The sequence below is a fragment of the Aristolochia californica genome, unplaced genomic scaffold (genome assembly GCF_029961685.1).
Source record: "Aristolochia californica isolate CCGP_79_NKW_82.1479 unplaced genomic scaffold, dmAriCali1.0.hap1 SCAF_13, whole genome shotgun sequence".
Lineage (NCBI taxonomy): Eukaryota > Viridiplantae > Streptophyta > Magnoliopsida > Piperales > Aristolochiaceae > Aristolochia > Aristolochia californica.
This window is the reverse complement of record NW_027181804.1, coordinates 10,630,620-10,650,585: the sequence shown is the minus strand read 5'-3', so window position 1 is coordinate 10,650,585 and position 19,966 is coordinate 10,630,620. Positions and strand designations below refer to the sequence as shown.

General features: G+C 37.2%; 1 protein-coding gene across 1 annotated transcript in view; it reads left to right on the top strand.

Moving 5' to 3' along the window:
* Positions 1-3,735: 3,735 nt before the first annotated feature.
* The window catches only part of LOC137948652 (G-patch domain-containing protein 1), a 34,854-nt gene continuing 18,623 nt past the window's right edge, over positions 3,736-19,966 (top strand). Inside the window, exons 1-10 of the mRNA XM_068794766.1 lie at positions 3,736-3,917; positions 4,397-4,481; positions 4,563-4,642; positions 4,769-4,796; positions 4,885-5,029; positions 5,127-5,193; positions 6,385-6,478; positions 6,653-6,843; positions 7,078-7,305; positions 7,393-7,509. Of these exons, the coding sequence (XP_068650867.1) occupies positions 3,840-3,917; positions 4,397-4,481; positions 4,563-4,642; positions 4,769-4,796; positions 4,885-5,029; positions 5,127-5,193; positions 6,385-6,478; positions 6,653-6,843; positions 7,078-7,305; positions 7,393-7,509 (1,113 nt within the window). The 5' untranslated portion in view covers positions 3,736-3,839. The remainder of the gene's footprint in view (positions 3,918-4,396; positions 4,482-4,562; positions 4,643-4,768; positions 4,797-4,884; positions 5,030-5,126; positions 5,194-6,384; positions 6,479-6,652; positions 6,844-7,077; positions 7,306-7,392; positions 7,510-19,966) is intronic.

The following is a 19,966-nucleotide window of genomic DNA, read 5'->3' as shown; positions in this document are numbered from 1 at the left end:
AGGAAAAACCAGAGAAAAGAGGAGGAAAAGCTGGAGAATGGAAAAAAAGGGGGCGTCGACTGAACTCTCCTTATGCCTCCTTCATTTATTAGTCTCTTAAGGTTTAGGGTTTTCCTATTTTTATTCTCAACCCCCACCCCCCCTCTCCCCGCTCTTCCCATCCTTTTTTTTCCCGTTCTAGGATGTCATAGTGCATGTGCCACAACTTCAAGCTCGATTTTGACTTGTATTCAGCATGTATCTCTTGAAATTCAGAACATAAAAGTTGTAGAAAATTTTCTTGGCGTTCCATATCATCTTGAATCATCTAAATCAGAGCTTGGATGAGAGTGTTATGTCCAGATTACGAAGCAATGCTAAAACTGTCTAGAATCGCCCAATTAACTTCGTTTTGAACTTAACACCTCCATTTGCATCCTAAATCAAAATATAAGAATAATGAGTATATTTAGGCACCAAATAATTATAAAAGCCTAAGCATTAAGGGAGAAAAATATGACTTCTTTCATTCTCATCGCTATGCAAGAAATTTTTAAACAAAAAAGGAGCAATTATCATCATTCTTATGTCTATACTCCCCCAACAAAATGGGGTTGTAGAGTGGAAGGACCGCAATATTCTTGAGTCAGCTCGAGTATTTTGTTTTCAAGCTCTTCCTTTATATTTTTGGTTACAATGTATTTCTAAATTTGTTCACATAATTAATCGTTTGCCCACACTCACTCCTTTCTCGCCAAACTCCTTTTGAACGACTTTATGGCAAACTTTCTTCAAGTTTTTGGGTGTTTTGTATATACTACTGATGTGCATGTCCCCCATAAATTCGCTCCTCAAGCCAAACGTTGTTTTTTTTCTTGGCTATCTTGTTGGTTTGAAAGCTTACAAACTATATAATTTTGCCTCTCATCAAATGTTCACTAGCCGTGATGTTGTTTTTCATGAAACTATTTTTCCTTATGAGTCCATTCCATCTACTTCCTCAAATTCAACCCCATTGATTCCTCTTTTTGTACCCAATCCTTCCCCAGTCCAACAACCCTCCCCATTAGAACCCTTACCACCGACTCTAGTTTCTCCTCAACCATCATCTACTAGTCCTCCTCCTGAACCATTTTTACGTCGTTCTCAATGACCTCATAACCCTCCCACAACTTTACTTGACTATGTATGCAACAAGTGAAGTCTCCCGATCATTTGTCAGACATGTCATTAGGTCCACAAAAGGTATACACTATCCCTGTAGCAATTTTGTCTCTTATCATCATTACTCACCACAACATTAGTCTTTTACTACTACTGTTAGTCAAGATATTGAGCCTTCATCTTATACCCAAGCTACTTCTCATTCTCATTGACAAACAACAATGCAATCTGAATTGGCTGCTTTAGAAGCTAATCACACGTGATCCCTCACATCTCTTCCTCCTGGTAAGAAGCCTATTGATTGTTGTTGGGTTTATAAAATCAAATGACACTTGGATGGTACTATTGAGCAATTCAAAACTCATTTGGTTGTGAAAGGTTACACAGAACTGGAAGGTATAGATTATCATGACACATTTTCTTCCACTGCTAAAATGATTACTATTTGTTGTTTATTGGCTTCAGTAGTCGCCTAGAATTGGTCTCTTCACTAACTTGATGTCAACAATGCTTTTCTTCATGGTGATCTCCATGAAAAAATTTATATGTCTCCACCCTCTGGTCTTCAGCGACAGTGGGAGAATCTCGTGTGTCGCCTTCACAAGTCGTTATATGGCTTAAAGCAAGCTTTTCGACAATGGTTTGTCAAGTTCTCTACAACTATCCGATATGCTAGATTTGTTCAATCCAAAACAGATTACTCATTATTCACATATCGGAAAGACAAATCTTTTACAATTTCGTTGATATATGTTGATGACATTCTTATTACGAGTAATGATATCAATACCAAATTAGCTCTTAAGAAATTTCTGCATAGTCATTTTTGGATTAAAGATTTGAGAAGTATTTTTTAGGCATCAAAGTTTCTCGGTCAAATAAAGGTATTTCCATCTTGCAACGAAAATACACTTTTGGAAATTTTAAAAGATAGTGGATTTTTGGGTGCTAAACCTGTGAACTTTCCCATGGAGCAAAACATAAAACTTTCATATTCAAGTGAATTGCTTAAGGATCCATCTCAATATAGGTGGCTTGTTGGATGCCTAATTTATTTGACTATTACCCGGCCATATATCACCTATTCGGTCCAAGTGTTAAAGTAGATTCAAGCATGCACCACACAAACCACACATGGAAGTTGTCTTGTGTGTGTTGTGTTATTTGAAAAGCAGTCTAGGACAAGGTTTATTTTTCCCTTCTCAAAACGATTCATCCTAGCGAGTTTTTTCTAATTCAGATTGAGTTGGTTGTCCAATATCTCGTAGATCTACTATAGGTTATTGTGTTTTTTGAGATTCTCTTATTTCCTGGCATACAGAAAGGCAGAAAACTGTATCTCTCTCCTCATTAGAAGTCGAATATAGAGCGATGGTAGGTATGTGCTGTGAATTATCTTGGCTACGCTCATTATTGATAGAGCTAAGAATATTATATCTGAAGCTAACATTATTATATTGTGATAATACAACTGCCTTAAATAAAACAGTCAATCCCGTTTTTCATGAAAGAACTAGACATAGAGACGGATTGTCATTTTATTAATGACAAAATACAAGAAGGTACGGTTGTAACCAAATATGCTGCTTCGACAAATTAGCTTGCGGATGTGTTCAGTAAGCCATTGGGAAATGAAATTTTCTCAACTATGATACGAAGTTGGTGGTTTTTGACATTCATTCTCTAACTTGAGGGAGAGTGTTGAGAAGATTGAGAAGATCAACATTACTGTAAATAGATTATTCAAAATCGAGAGATTCACATGATTGTAGAAATCGATTGATTATTGTAAATCCTTGTATATATCTTACTCTCTATTCAATGAAAATTAAGTTTAGAAAGAAAAAAAAAGTTTCTTGATTTTACATGTTCTCTATCGTGCAGACCTGATCATCTTTGACACTAAGGCTTGTCAGAGACGCAAGGCCATCATAGATCCTCCTCCATCGAAAATTGGAGCCAACAAACGAGAAAAACTCCACTAGACACCAACCCACACGATGAACTTCACTCTCCAGCAATGGATTCAAAGGAGATGTTAGGTGCAAGGGGAGAGACCGCCCCTCCAAGGACACACGAGACAGACTATGAAGCTTTCTCGATGAGGATGCTACAAACGACACTCATGCCAAAGATGACGATGAGGGTGGAATTGGAGCCAAGAAGGGAGCATCGGGAGAAGAGTGCATCCAAGAGAAGAAGTCAACATCGCTACAAAAAAAATAGGTTGACCAAGGTTGGCTCAATGTTTTCTAGGTAGTAATTTTTCGGCATCTCGTGACAAAAAATCTTTACCTGGAAAATCATTCAATTTTTAAGTAAGGATTTCGGGTAGATATGAGTTTCTTAGAAAAATGGGGCACTAAAGAATGTAGGAAACATATTTCTACTTGAAAAGGCTTTTCCGGCTTTTTCCAAGAAGTGCACTAATTATATTACCTTAAAATTAAGTTTCCGCGTTTTATATTCTCTTAACATTCGAATTAATGTTGGGATTTCCCCACGTGTTTTTTTGTGACGGCAGTTCAAACTTGGGCATACACGTACCGGTTGTAGGAAAAGGTTTGGGCATCTTAGTGAAGTAATATTGGACCGACGCTTCTAGGCTTTCAAAGTCGCAGAGCTCCAATCTGTCGGGGCCTCTTTTCTTCCGTTCGCCGAAGGAGCAAGCATCGGTGACAAGAAGGAAAAGCACGATGGCTGCGCCGGAAGCCCCTCTCTGCTACGTTGGAGTTGCGAGGCAGTCCGCTGCCTTTCGCCTAATGAAACAAATGGTTACTCTTAAACCTCTCCAAAACCCTGCTATCTCTAGAATTTTCATCGGATTTGTTTGCTTAAGTATTTAAGGTTGATTTTTCTTTTAGGTTTCGTTATTTGATATCGCATCTTAATGAGGTAATAGATTTGTTGAAATACATGTACTTAGGTCTGGGTATAACTTCAGCTTGATTTTTTCGTTGATCCTGCAATAAAAAGGGAATGCAAAACCGTCATTCAGAAAGACAAGTATATTCAGGTTAATAATTGTGTGCAAATGTGAATGTCTCTATTATTCTTGAAGAATGAAAGGACCATGAAACTTTTGCTCGTAAAAAGTTGTTTAGACATATTTTTATAAGAAATTAACCCCGAAATATGTTGATGGAGTTTATGTTCTAAAGGAAATCCATGCTAGATGGCTGGTGCTAGAGAATTATCTAAAAATTGTGTTTTTCTGGTATAATTTTGTGTCTCATGTACTGTTCTACTTTAGGGATGGGAAGAAGGCGAGGGCCTTGGTAAAGACAAGCAAGGAATTAAAGGATATCTCAAAGTGAAAAACAAACTGGATACTGCAGGTTGGTAGCACATTTTTATTTGTTGTTGTACATGAATTGTAATATCAATACTAAGTGCACATTTGTTTGATTATGCGGTAGGTGTGGGGGTAGATAAGGCTGCTAACAACTGGGCTTTTGATACTTCGCAATTTGACAATATTCTGAAACGATTGAAAGTGGTAACATTATCTTTGTTTTTTCTCTTCTTCATCAATGCATATGGTCTTGTAGGTGTTCTTACTTCTATAAAATTTTAACGGATTTACCTTTGCCATGTTTTTTTTTTCTTTTAAAATTATTGATAGCAAGTTGCAGAACCTGGAGATGGCAAAGGTATCTCATTGGAAAGTGTATGTACTGTTTGTTCTCTCCAAAGTGACAAAACCTCAACTGTTGTTTTTTTTTTCTTGACAATCCTTAGCTGTCTTAGAGATGAATGATTCCCAAGGGGATTCTAAAAAGAATGTCACGAAGGAAGATTCTGCAGTTAAAGTGACTCAAGGAGATTATAAAAAGAAAGTAGTGATGGAGGATTCTGTAGTTAAAGCAACTCGTCCACAGGGGAGGTCGACACTTCTCTTGCTTTAACTTTCAATACAAATTTATTTCTGGCATTGTCTTGTATTCAGCATCTTAATGTTAAATGTTTGAAATATTAACCAGATACAAGAAAAGGGAGAAAGGAAAACTTGTTAACTCATACTCTGCAAAGGACCTTCAAGGAATTCTTGTAAGAAGCCCTTTCCCAATTTACTTTCCCTTTAACATTATGAGGTTTAAAAAGTTCTCTACATCTTTTCATAACTGATAAACATGCCTTAGCTATCCTAGTTTTATTTATTTTAATTCAGTGCTTCTGCAAATTAACTACCGTTTTAGTTAGTGCTTCATAAGAATGCTTCTCATTAATATTCAAGAACTTTGAAAATTAAAATTTTCCTTAAATGACATTTTAGTTTATCAATAATTTCAAAGTATTTGATGCAACTTGCTTAGACTAATGTTGTTTAGAACTAGTGCCATGAGCTGGTAAAAAAAATTCTGGACTCCATGTTCACTTCCTCTATATGAAGGCTATTTAAATTTATGGCTTGTCTATGTGGTTCAGTAGGAGTCTTGACAAGGTAGTTCAATTGAATTAACTAACAGTCACACCCTTGCTATACATTCTATGGACCTTAACCTAAGTCTTACTAATATGGGTGGCAATAAGCCCACTTCCATGACCCGAATCTTGCATGGCTGCATAAATGCAATTTACCATTGTAAAGATCTAGTGGGAGTGGTGAGTGAAGTAAAAATTGCTGGTTTAGCTTTTTATTCTTGTTTTTTATGGTCAATTAGCTGAATATCACTGTCGTGGAGTTTTAATGGAAAATAATGAAGTGAAATCTGGTTGATTTATCTTCACTTGTATATATGGACAATTAGCTTCTTTTATGATGTTATATTATTTTTTCTGAGTTTTGATTTTACATTTTTCCAACTCAGATCTGTTTACATGAATGTTTGCTCGTGCTGGAGCAGATATTAATTGTCAAAATAAATTTCTTGAAATCTGTCACTGAATGGTTTTTCTTCTACTTTTTAATTTTTTTTTTTGAAATATGGGGATTTCTGAATTTTAGTTATTTCCTTTCAAAAAATCCCAAAAGTAAATTGAGAATGAATAAATGCCCCTTCTCTTCTCTTATACAACTTGGGAAAATAGAATGTTTGGTAGGTTGTTTGGAGTACATATTTCTTCTTGTACTTTCATGAAAAGAGGTCACATATGAATCCACATAAAGACATTGCTTCATTTATAAAGTTCTTTTCTCTTTGGAAACAATCTAAATTTTAGATTGTCATGCTAGTTGCGGCAATCTGATATCTAGAGCCCTGGCATGCAATAAATCTTTATGTGGCATGGCATCTGCAGGGCAGCAACATCAAGGATGATGAGGCAGTTATTGATCAAGCCAGTGAGTCTGAAACAACAGAGATGTCTGAGCAGCAGATCTTTTTTGAGGAAGGTGAATTGTGAGATAGACTATATCAGTAGAATCTTAATTTTGCTGGTTTTATTTTATTTCAGTTGTGTCAATTCTGTTTTCTTTTTCTTCTTGCCATTACTCAACAGTGTCCTTTTTCGGTTTCTGAGAAGCCTTACCATTTCCCTAACATGACGTATTTGTTGGTCTTCATAGTAAATGATAACAAGGCAACAAGCACAGATATAGATCCTTCTGTACAATGGTGGGGCTGTAAGTATGGCTTTGTCTCAGGAGGATTTCTTGGGGAACCAAGGAGGGCAGAGAAGTTATCCAATAAAACCCGAACTAATCAGGGGGGTGGATTTGCTGAAGAAGATCAGGAAAACCTTTACAAGCTTGTGCAGGTAAAATTTGAAAAAAAAAGTGCTTCTGAACCCTGCTATGATGGCTTAATTTTAAAGTTTAATTATGCAAGAATTGCCTGGGGGTGATGGCACATGAAGATCACAAAGGCAGTACCCATGTACTGTAGGTCCAACCAATCAAAGAACATAATCTATACTTCAATTTATTGCAAAATGTATGTCTACTGTTCAATAGTGTTTTTTATGTGGTTTACTCTTGTGCTCTCTCTGCAGGATAAAGCAACAACAGGAAAACAAGGTCTCGGCATCAAAGGTCAACCAAAGAAAATTGCTGGCTGCCATTGGAAGGGAAAGAAGACATCTTTTGATGAAAGTGATGACGAATGTTCTGCAATATCTCGTGGTTCATTAAAAAGAAAACACACCAAAATTTTAGTTGACAGTGAAACACATGGACCAAAGTTTAAACTGAAAAAGACATGTAAACAGATACTTTGTCAGGTACCTTAAATTTCCTTTTTGAGTGAAAAAAATTAAGCTTCTTGCATTACAAAGAAAATTCTCCTTATGTTCTGGTGCTTATTTAAGGTTCCAGGCCAGTGCATGAAGGTGAAAGAACTGAAAGTACTACTAGAGGCACAATCAGTCTCTATCTTCTCCAGCTTTTCCTCTAAGCGAGATGCTTTGTCATATTTGAAGCAGAAGGTGTGTTTTAATAGTAGATTTTTTTGTCACACTTTTTAAGTTTGAAAGACATTTGATTAAGTCATTATGCATTACTGGTGCTTGCTTTTTGTTTATTGCATGGTGGAATAGTTACCCTTTCCATTTGAACATCACACAGAGGAATGGCTGTTCTCTGCACTAGCTACTTCATTAAGTGCCAAATTAACATTTACATGCTTAATGAGGGTGGGCAGAATTGTTTTATATTGGTCTACTTTAGGCTGTATAAGAGCTTTTTTATACACTTAATTGGAAGTCAGAGATTTTCTTGTCGTTTTTCTCTTGTTTGTAGATTGGAATCTTTATTGTGACCCATGTGATTAACAATGCCACTTACTAATGTTGATCTTATCCCAGTTATACTGGAAACATTTTGACATGGAATTCTAAACATAAGTTTCAACCTATTGTGATCTCTTAAGTTAATATCCTGCCACCCAAACTCATGTTTACCTCTATAATTCAGCTAGATTTTTTTTAATAAAGTTTTTTTATAGATTTAGAATTTTTGTAAGCCTAGTTTTGAAAATCTGGAGCTTCCAGACCAGCTATATCCCAAGTAACCTTTCTTCATGAATATATATCATGGAATGTTAGGGGTCTCAGTTTGATGAGGAAAAGGGCCAAAAGTTCTTCCGAGTATTAAGGTCAGAGTAGCTTTCTGCAGGAGCCGAGAGGGAGGCTCCATTTTTGAGTATTATCAAAGAAAGTTGGCTTATAGGAAAGACATTAATCCCAAAGGTGCTTCTGGTGGTGTGTTAGTGCTTTTGGGATGTTGATTTAGTTGAATGCCTTGACTTCCAAGTTGATGACTTCTTAGTGGCTATTAAAGCGACATGCAAAATTGTAAAATACAAGCCAGGGGTATTTTGGTCATTTCATGTATTTTCCACATTACATTTTTCTCTTATAGTATGGCTATTAGATAGAGTATGTCTTATTTTATCTCTAGTTAAATTTTCATTCAATTTAGACATGTAGTTTAGGAGATATGTAATTTTGAGTATTAAGGGGTATTTTGGTCCTTTTGTAAATTTTCACTTACACCCTGATTATAAAGCTGGAAGGGTTTTTCTGGCTCGGATTCCAAGGCAGTAAAGATGCCCCTCTTCTAGAACTCTTTTTCCTCTTCTATTTTCTTCCTAAATCACATATTTTTCATGGTAGCAGAGCAGCAATGCAAGTCTTGGGCAAGTTCATTTCGATTTTGTGGATCTTCTCTCCATTTTCACCAATCTCCTTAAAGGTTTTTCCCAGATTTCTGGACTGGTAGGGTAAAAATTTCCTTTTTCCCTTTTTCTGCCTATCTTAGTCTATTGGCTAATGATTATTGCTTCATTTGATTGATTGTTGGGATTTAGAAGTGTCAATTTGAGCAAATTTCTCAAATTTTCCTGTGCCATCAACCCAATGCTTGCGTCATCATCCATATAGCTTGCGTCATCTTGGTTTCTTGCAATGAGGTCATTCTTTCATCGATTTATGGTCTCAATTGCTGGAATTGATCATTAGTGGTTCTAAATTGAGTGAATTGGGTGTTGAATTGCCCTAATTGATAACCGATGAGCCCCCAGTGCCTGTTACTGAAGATTGAGTAGCAGAAAATTTAGTAATGACTTGATTGGTCAATAATACGTAATCCAAATTTAGTGATCAGTTTTTTAGTTGCAGTACTGCTAAGACAATGTGGACTGCCTTGACTTTCATTTTGTCTCAAGAAAGTAATTTGTTAAGGATCTATGAGTTATATATGAAGTTCTTTTATTTGAAGTTTGGTGGTCGATTAGTGACAAATTATTTCACTGAGAAGGGAGTACTACAAGAGATTAGTACATTCCATCCTTTTACTATGAGTGTCGACAACATTCGTAAGAAAGAAAACTAGATTCAAGTATCTTAGTTTTTGGATGGTTTAGGGCATGAGTATGATACTATTAGAGTCCAATTGTGGGTCAATGAGGATGTGACCACCCTTGAGCAAGCCTTTAACAGAGTTCTTTGAGCTGAAAGTGCAGTTGTAAATAAGATTGAGTCAGGTAGAGCTCTCTCAGAAGCAACTGTTCTTAACCATCAATCTTCTAATGGTAAGACTGATGGTCAGTTTCATGGTGGTAATAATAGAGGTAGAGGTCGGTCTTACACTACCCGTGGCTTGAGCAAACCTTTAACAAAGTTCTTTGAGCTAAAAGTGCAGTTGTAAATAAGACTGAGTCAGTTGAAGCTCTCTCAGAAGCAACTGTTCTTAACCTTCAATCTTCTAATGGTAAGCCTGATGGTCAGTTTCATGGGGGTAATAATAGAGTAGAGGTCGCTCTTACACTACCCGTGGCCGTGGCCGTGGCCGAAATGATCAGGGGGATCGAAAATGTGTTTATTGTGGTAGGACTCTATCATATTTCTGAGAAATGTTGGGAGAAATTTGATAGACCTACCTGGGCCAACTCTATACTCTCATATAAGGACACCTCCTCACACACTAGATCTTTTAAGGAAATTTAACAGTTATTACAGTGACTGGATCAACTGACTTCTTCATCTATTACTTCTCAGATTACTGAGACTCCTTCCTCAACGAGTGCCACGATGGTTAGTACAAGTATGAATGCATTGAATGTGTCTCATTCCCCTTCTTGGATCATTGATTGAGGAGCCTCTACATACATGTCAGGTATGCCCTCCCTATTTCAGTCCATTAGTCCATCTCATGCATATCATCTAGTTACTTTAGTTGATGGATCCACCTCTCCCATTCAAGGGGAGAGTACAATTCACACTACTACAGATATCCTTAAATTCTGTTTTATTTGTACCAAAGTTTCCAGTTTTCAGTTATCTCTTGTCTGTGAGTCATATAACTAAATCCTTAAACTGTTCAGTAACCTTTTATCCTATTTCTTAGTATTTTTTGGGACTTAAAAATGAAGAGGACGATTGGTTCAGGACATGAAAAGGGAGGGCTCTACATGTTGGATGATGTATCCATTTCTCAAGTTGTAGCTCTCACTACTGTAGATTCTTCTTACTTGTGGCATCTGCGCTTGCGATATCCCTCACCAGCTAAGTTGCATCGGTCTTTTCCTTCTCTACCAGCCGATATTTCATTTGATTGCGAATCTTGTCAGCTAAGAAAGCATCGTCGCTTCAATTTCCCAGTTAGTTCTAGTCAAAGTACCAAGTTGTTTGAATTAGTTCATTTGATGTATGGGGTCCATGTCGTGTTCCTAGCCCATTTGGTTTTAAGTATTTTGTATCGTTCATTGATGATTTCTGTAGAGTCACTTGGGTGTATCTCTTACGGGAGAAGTTCGAAGTATTTGATGTATTCCTCAATTTTTTCAATAAAATAAAAAATCAATTTGGTGTCTGTGTTCATGTACTTTGTACTGACAATGGTTTGGAATATCTTAACCATAAATTTTCAGCATTTTGTGCTTCTCATGTTATTATCCATCAAACATCCTGCCCTCATACACCACAACAAAATGGGGTGGCTGAACGTAAAAATAGACATCTCCTTGAGGATACAAGGACACTATTACTGCATATGAATATTCCTAAATCTTTTTGGGGAGATGCAGTTTTAGCTTTGTGTTACTTGTGCCCTCATTTGTTTTGAGTGGTCAAGTTCCTTTTCAGGTTTTAAAGTCCAGTTGTAAATTGTTTGGTGTGGCTCGTATTTTTGGATATACTTGTTCTATTCATATGTTTGGAACTTTGGTCGATAAGTTGTCATCTCAGTTTGTCAAATGTGCTTTTTTGGGATATTCTCGTCGACAAAATGGGTACAAATGTTATGATCTTATTCGAAGGAAGACATATGTGTCAGTCGATGTGACCTTCTTTGAACATACTCCATATTTTTTATTATCTACCGAGTTTCCTGTATCATCTGAATCTTCATCAGATAGTCCTGTTCCTGTTGTAGTTTTGGATGTACCAGTGTCATCGAATTTTTCATTGCCTCTTCGTGTTTACAACCATCACTTTCTTGCTCCTGCAGTACCTCCAGCAGTTACCTCTACAGAGCTCTCTTTTCATAATCTACCAGCTTCATCATTACATGCAGATCTTGTTGTCTATGATTTGGACTAGCCTATTAATCTATGAAAAGGTAAATGATCTTGTGCTTTCATCCGATATCCAAATATGTCTCTTGATTTTTTGTCCCCGTCCTTCAAGTCCTTTGCTATGTAATTGTTTACTTCCCATATACCTCGTTCAGTGCAGGATTTGAGCTCTTCAGAATGGGAACAAGTTATGGATGATGAGTTGAGTGCTTTGGTGTCTCGGGGAACATGGTGTCTATGTGATCCACTTGCAAGAGCAGCTTTTGTGGGGGTGTTGTTGGGTTTATACTATTTAATATAATGCTAATGGCTCTATTGAACAGTACAAAGCTTGGCTGGTAGCGAAGGGGTATACGCAAACTTTTGGAGTTGATGTCTTTGAGACATTCTCTCCTGTGGCCTGACTTACTTTGGTACGTATCTTAATATTTGTGGTTGTTAACAAGGGTTGGCCTCTCTTTCAGCTTGATGTGAAGAATGCCTTTCTATATGAGGAAGTGTATATGGAGCAACCTTTAGGAAAGGTGTGTAAGCTGCAGAAGGTTATTTATGAACTTAAACAGAGTCCACGGGCCTGGTTTGAAAAGTTTAGTGATGTGGTACTACAATTTGGGTTCTATATGAGCTATTGTGATCATTCTATGTTCCTACTTAAAAGGAATACTGGTATGGTGGTTTTGGTTGTCTATGTAGATGACATTGTGTTATCTGGTGATGATCTTGATGATATTACATGAGATAAACAATATCTAGTCGTACATTTTTAGACAAAGGATTTGAGCTCTCTCAAGTACTTCCTTGGCATTGAAGTCACTTGTAGCAAGCGAGGTATTGTTCTTTCTCAGAGAAAATATATATTAGATATGTCATAGGAGTATGGTTTATTAGGTGTTAAACCCATAGACACCCCCATGGAAGTTAATCATAATCTACATGACAACCAAAGTCCTACACTCAAGGATAAAACTCAATATCGACGGTTAGTAGGTAAATTGATCTATGCTACAGTTACCAGGCCGAATATCTCATTTGTTGTGATAGTTGTGAGTTAGTTCATGGAAAATCCTCAGGAAGTCCATTTAGAAGTTGCTTTGAGGATTTTGAAGTACTTGAAGGGTGCACTTGGTAAAGGTCTTCTATATACTTAGAATGGGAAAGTTGATATACTTGGGGTATTTTGATGCTGATTATGCTGGGTGTAAGATAGATAGGCGTCTACATCAGGCTATTATTATTTTTGTTGGAGGCAACCTAGTAAGCTGGAAAAGTAAGAAACAGACATTTGTGGCTAGGTCCAGTGCAAAGACCAAGTATCGAGCAATGACTCATATAGTTAGTGAGCTTATGTGAATTAAGTCTGTGCTTCTTGAGTTTGGTGTTACATAATGAATTGTGATAACTAGGCAACCATTTTTATTGCCAGTAACCCTATATTTCATGAGAGAACGAAACATATAAAGGTTTGCTGCTTAATTAGAGATGCAATTATGCAAGGGAATGTGGTAACTCCTTATGTAAAGTCTTCAGATGAGTTGGTAGATATATTTACCAAGCCTTTGGGGAGACGTGAATATGTATCCTTTAGTGACAAGAAGTGACAAGCTGAGATTGTTTGATATCTACTCTCCAGTTTGAGAGGGAGTGTTAAAATACAAGTCTAGGAGTATTTTGGTCATTTCTTATATTTTCCACATTACATTTTTCTCTTATAGTATGACTATTAGATAGAGAATGTCTTATTTTATCTCTAGTTAAATTTCATTTAATTTAGACATGTATTTTAGGAGATATGTAATTTTGAATATTGAGGGGCATTTTTGTCCTTTTGTAAAATTTCACTTAAACCCTGATTATAAAAAGTTGGAAGGGTCTTTCTGGCTCAGATTCCAAGGCAGCAAAGCTGCCCCTCTTTCAGAACTCTTTTTCCTCTTTTTTTTTTTCCCCAAATCACATATTTTTCAACCAAAGCAATCTCGTCAATTGCTTATGTTAATGGTCCTCTCTCTTCATTGCAGAGAGAGATGTAGGAGCTTGGTCAGATGATATCCCAATGTGACTCCACAGCTTTTGGGTGGGGAATATAACGTTGTTAATTATGTGCACATGAAATCAAAGAACAATGGCAGGGTGATGATATATGGGAATTTTCACAATTCGTCGAGGACCAAAATCTGATTGAATAGTTGACTTAAGGAGGTAAGTATACGTGGTTCAATAAGCAAAGAAGGTCATTGTTATCTAAACTTGACAGATTTCTTGTAAACTAGAACTATGTAGATCTTCTTTAAAACTTGGAAGTGAATATCTGAAAAGATGATTGAGAGACAGTCTTTCTTCTCATACCGATATGGCTCAATGGTCTTCACCATAGAGAGGTACACAATTCAGAGAAACAAGGGAATCCGTATCACGGTGCAAAATGGTGAAAACCAGTCTTTCATTAGTGTCCCGATGGTTGTCTATACCAATTTCATAAAACAATGTGACAACACTAGAGACTACTTGACTGGAGCTAGAATAAGGGTGCTTTCGATAGGGAGGTTAGTATTCTACTTCTCTATATTTCTGTACAGAGGACATTGGAAATGCAAGATTATCCAATGTTGCTGATTTGATCATGGCTCAGATCTACATTTTGGAGACCACTGCAATGAGATTTGAGTGGGACCTCTTTAAGGACAACTTCACCAGTCGTATCCCTAATCTCGAATCGAGACAACCGCCACCTCTCAGTCATGAACACAATCAAAATTTCCTCCACTTACAAGCGAAACTACTCTATCCCATAAACCAATCCAACTTTCCATTCCCCCTTTCACTCTACTCAAAACCACTTCTCCTAACCCTAATCACTCTCAAACCAACGATTCTAATGAAGAAACCATTACTTTGCCCATCCAAATCCTGGTTGCTGGTAGATCGGCTCTTTCCGCATGTATAGTGCCTTCTGTGATCTTGGATGAGACTATTGGCGATGATATCGTTGACTGGATCACCCACCAACATTGCTTTCCCCAAAAATCCCTTTGCTCTTATCTGGGAGGAAGGGATTGGTTACTCAGACTTGCTTCTACTGAAGACCAACCATTTGTTAGTGATCTAATAACCACCCCACATGGGCCCTTATTATCTTTCGAAATTGGATTTCTAGTTTTGGTGACACTCCTCTGGTCAAGGGATGCGTATTCTGGGGCTTTTGGTTGAGTTGTGGCAGAATTCTATAATCCATTGAATTGTCGAATACTCAATGGTATGTGAGTCGGATAGCAGATACACTATGGTGGAACAAGACTACCCTAGTGTTAGGTCCGATTGGATTTGCCGGAGTTTTCATCTCTCTAGAATGGTGCTTCAGAGGTCACAAGCTATTCCAGACTAAGATTGTAGCTGAGCAATTTTGAATCAGTGACACTTGAGGACTTCTGCTTGGGAAGGATTGATGCTGACGAAGATTGGAAGTCCCAGGGAAGAAGACAAAGAGTTGAGAACTCAATGGTAGGCAAGTCGAATAGCAAAGACAATGACTCAGATGAGGAGGTGAACTCAAGTGAGCCAACCACCTCACTTCCATGCTCAAATTCAGATTCAAATCTTCAAACATGTTCCCTCCCCAAAACCTATAGAGTAGATACCATAAATAGAAAACGGACCTCAGAACTTGTGACTCCATCTTTCCGCTACACCAAATCAAGGCAACCAACCGTTAGAACCATTACTTGTGGCACGAACCACCAACAAAGAAGTCCAAAAACTTCTTGAATCCACTTGCTCCGATACACCTCTGGAATGGTTGACAAAGCAAATACCATTCGCTGATCTCGAACTGATTGATCCCAATATGCTCATTTGAGTAAAACCTATGGTTTACACCCCTTTGAGGAATTCTCCCAACAAATAAACGATTTGCTTACACAATGCTTATACATCACTCTGCGCATACCTCTCCTGCATTTTTGGTCAGAAATCATGCAGAGATAAAACGCAGAAAATTTAGGATAGTCATTAACTATAAAAAGATTAATGAAGCCAAAAAAATGGATGTCTATTATTTCCCAAATAAGGAAAGAATAATTGCATCCGTTCAAGGAAAACACTAGTTTTCCAAATTTGATTGCAAATCAGGATTTTGGCAAATTCGTCTTATCGTACGCGCCATTCCTCTAACTGCATTCAGTTGTCCTTCCGGACATTGTGAATATCTCATTATGCTCTTTGGGGTCAAACAAACTCCGAATATTTTCCAAAGAAGAATCGATGATATTTTAAAACCATTCTTTCGATTATGTATAATGTATGTTGACGACATCTTAGTTTTCTCCGAAACAAGAGAATACATACAAAACAGTTAATACAAGTCTTAGAAGCTTTACAAACTGAGCATGGGTTTCCTTCACATTGAAGGAGACTTGAAGGTTGTCATTGGCTGGTGCAAATGTGCTTCCCCTCCGCCGTGGCGCCATTATGACATATGTCGGGAGATTTTAGAAATTACCTCACTACTCTCTTGTATTTGGTCTCACATTCTGAGATTTGAAAATTCGGTAGCAGATGTGCTAGCCAAGCAGGGAGCGACCTGGCAATCTCTTGTTGTTAGGGATTTGCTCCCTCTTCCTTTGTAAATTCTCTCTTGTTAATGTAAATACATCTTTATAAAAAAAAAAAACTGTAATGTTTTCTGATAAGATAGATTTATTTGGATTAAACATTTCCTTTGGAGAAATAATTCTCCAAAATCATTTCCAAATAACATTGAAGATATAAAACAACTTCAAAGGTTCTTAGGTTGTCTCACATAGGCTGAGCAATTTATCTAAAATCTTGCAGAAATTAGAAAACCTTTTCAATAGAAGTTAAAAATGACTGTTAAATGAGAATGGACACCTGAAGATAGTAAAAGAATAATTCGGATCAAACAAATGTTAACAAAACTTTCAAAATTAACATTACCAAATCCAAATGCTTTTCTTATTGTAGAAACAAATGCTTTAGATCACACTTGGACAGCTATATTAAAAATGTAAAGAAAACAATTCAGAAAAAATATGTAAATATACTTCTGGAATATTTAAAGCAGCTGAATTAAATTATCATTCTTATGAAAAAGAAATTTTAGCTGTTAAAAACCGTATTAAATTTTTTCTCATATATCTTGCTCCCGAGGAATTTTTAGTACGTATCGATTGCAAAAACTTTGTAGGTTTCATGGAAAGAAACCTCTAAGATTCACTTTGCCGAGGAAGATTACTCCAATTGCAACAATGGTTTTTCAATTGTCTTTTATAATTGAACATATTAAGGAGAAAAGAATTATTTACCTGATACTTTGACTCAAAATTTTTCTTGTGTTCTAGACAGAAAAGATAGAAATTGATCCACTCAACGATTGCCTACATGATTTAGTGGCAGCAATTACTACACTAATGGTATTGCTCTCCACCCTACAATCTTTATTTGATAATCTCCTAGTTCTTTCTAAAAGAGGAGATATTGATGAGAACTGTGCCCGATACGGGTTTAATTCTGAAGATTTAAAGTTCAAGGTTAAGCATTTAACTTCTGAGTTACAAGAACTTCAAAATCGGTGCGAAAGGCCAAGTTCTTCCGGGATTTCTACCGGATCCCCATTTGCGGGAAAAGGAAGCTGCAACACCGGACTTTAATAAGTCAGTGGATGACTATATCATTCTAAAGAATGAAGGTCGACTCGAGATTTCTACTGGTCATGCAAAGCATGAGAAGGAAATCTTAACTTTGTCTTCTCTGAAGACAGAGGATTCAAGGACTTCTACCTACCAGTCTTGAGCTGGAAAGGAAGTAGTTACAATGGATCATCTCCTCGAGGAAACGGAGACATTTGCTAAAGAGAACTTTTTTAAGACTCGTTTAGTTAACCCTTCTAAGTACACGGTTGAAAAGCCTTGGTAAACCAATATTAAGTGATAAAAGTGAGTTGAATTTTCTTCGGAAAATAAACCCACTCGAGCTCTTTGAAATCATTTTTGAGGAAATTTCGCTAAATCCTGAGGTCACTCTATCTCCTCGAGGAAACGGAGACGTTTGCTAAAGAGAACTTTTTTAAGACTCGTTTAGTTAACCCTTCTAAGTACACGGTTGAAAAGCCTTGGTAAACCAATATTAGATGATAAAAGTGAGTTGAATTTTCTTCGGAAAATAAACCCACTCGAGCTCTTTGAAATCATTTTTGAGGAAATTTCGCTAAATCCTGAGGTCACTCTATTCCTCCAGAGATAATTGATCACCAAGCTCAGCTCCAAGTGTGAAACCAACGGACTGGTGATGGAATTCATACTCCGTGTATGACTACTGACTCTCGTGGAAATTGGATCAGGATAGTTATAGATTTGAAGACAGAATCCGGCGGCGAGGAACGACACCGAGGGAACCAGCGGCGCCGGCGAGGAACTTTCGAACGAAGGTGGCGGCGACGACGGAAACAAAAGCGACGACAGACGAGGGGGAAGAAATCAAGCGACGATCACAAAATCGGCGGCGACGGAAAGGCAGTCGGTGAGGCAGTTGTCGACGGCGACAGAGGCCACAACTGCGGCCGGAGGGGCTCGGCGGTGACGAGGGGAGGAGGAATTTTTCGCTCTCTCCCACTCCGGTCCTGAACCCCGCGCGGACTTAAATTAACGAGCAGGCTCGCAAGCTTTCGAGCCGAACCTCAATTCGGTCGAGCTCGGCTCGTTAATTTAAACGAGCCGATCTAGGATCTCGAACTCGGCTCGAGATTCGGGTATACCGAATCAAGCCGCTCGCGAGCCGGCTCGGTTTGAAGCCACCCCTACAAACAACATTTGTCACCGTCAAAGAAGACATGTCAACAAACGACGTTTGTTACCGTCAAAGTTCGCGTCAACATGACAAAAAGCAAAAACAATGCTCCTACTTTTAGCAAAGATGACGTCATAACATAAAAAAACCAATTTATCCTTAATTTTGGTGTTGCTGCCCAATAATGCGATGGTACTTTGGAATTAAATGAAAGGTTAAGAATACCCTTACGCATTTCCTCACAACCATTCCTTTTAAGGGATAAAATCGAAAAAATGAAAAAACAAAAATCTATAAATTGAACTCTCATCTATTCAAAAGGATCATCGAAGAAAGAAACGAGAAATTCGAGAAAGAGTTCAAAGATGATTTCCGGCAACAAAGCATGGTATGTGCTATTTAGGCCATAATGGCTAATTAGAAATAGGGAACCGATCGCTAACCTAGGGAGTACTGTAGTAGTTGTATTATTTAAATTTTCTCAGTATGTATGAACAGTATTTGTATGTATGAACAATATTGATTTGTTTAATTATGAATAGTAATCTTTGAATAGTAATTTTTGAATAGGTTAGAATAGTGTTTTTAAATAGTTTTTTAGTGTTAAGACTCAATAGTGTAGAATTTATGCCAAACAACGAATGTGTTTGTAACTTGAAAGTATTCGGTTACGCTCCGAGGTAGAAAACAAAGCGGAGCTGTGCTCTACCTTGTTGAAGCAGCTAAGGAACCACATCGGTTAACATGTACGGTTTGTGGACCTTTGAAAACTGTGAGGTTGCTATAAGCAATACCATTTTTATAGACACATTTTTCCTAAATATGCCCAACATGTCTTCTGTTGCTACTACATCCTATTCTGGTTTTGATCCTGATCTTTTCGGCTTACCACTAAGTTGGATAAATTGCTTATAGCAACTTTGTGGTTTTCAGAGGTCTTCAAACTGTTTATGTTAACCGATGCTGTTCCTTAGCTGCTTCAACAAGGTAGAGCACAACTCTGTTTTGTTTTCTACCTTGGAGCGTAACCGAATACTTTAGTTACAAACAAATTTGTTGTTTGGCATAATCTCTACACTATTGAGCCTTAACACTATTTAAACTCTATTTAAAAACTATTCAAACACTATTCATAAAAAACTATTCAAAATTTACTGTTCAAAAATTACTATTCAAACATAATTACTATTCAAATATGTCAACACTGTTCATACATACAAATACTGTTCATAAATATTGAGAAAATTAAAATAATACAATTACTATAGTACTCCCTAGGTTACCGACCGGTCATTGGTCAGTTCCCTATTTCTAATTAGCCATTACGGCTAAAATGGCACATACTGTGCTTTGTTGCCAGAAAGCGCCTTGCCAAAAATTGCCTTTCTCCGGAAATCATCTTCAAACTCTTCTCAAATTACTTGTTGTTTTCTTTGATGATCCTTTTGAATAGCCAAGAGTCCAATTTATCGATTTCTGTTTTTTCATTTTCCCCATTTTATCCCTAAACGGAATGGTTGTAAGGAAAAGTGTAAGGGCATTCTTGACTTTTCCATTAATTCCAAAATTTCCCT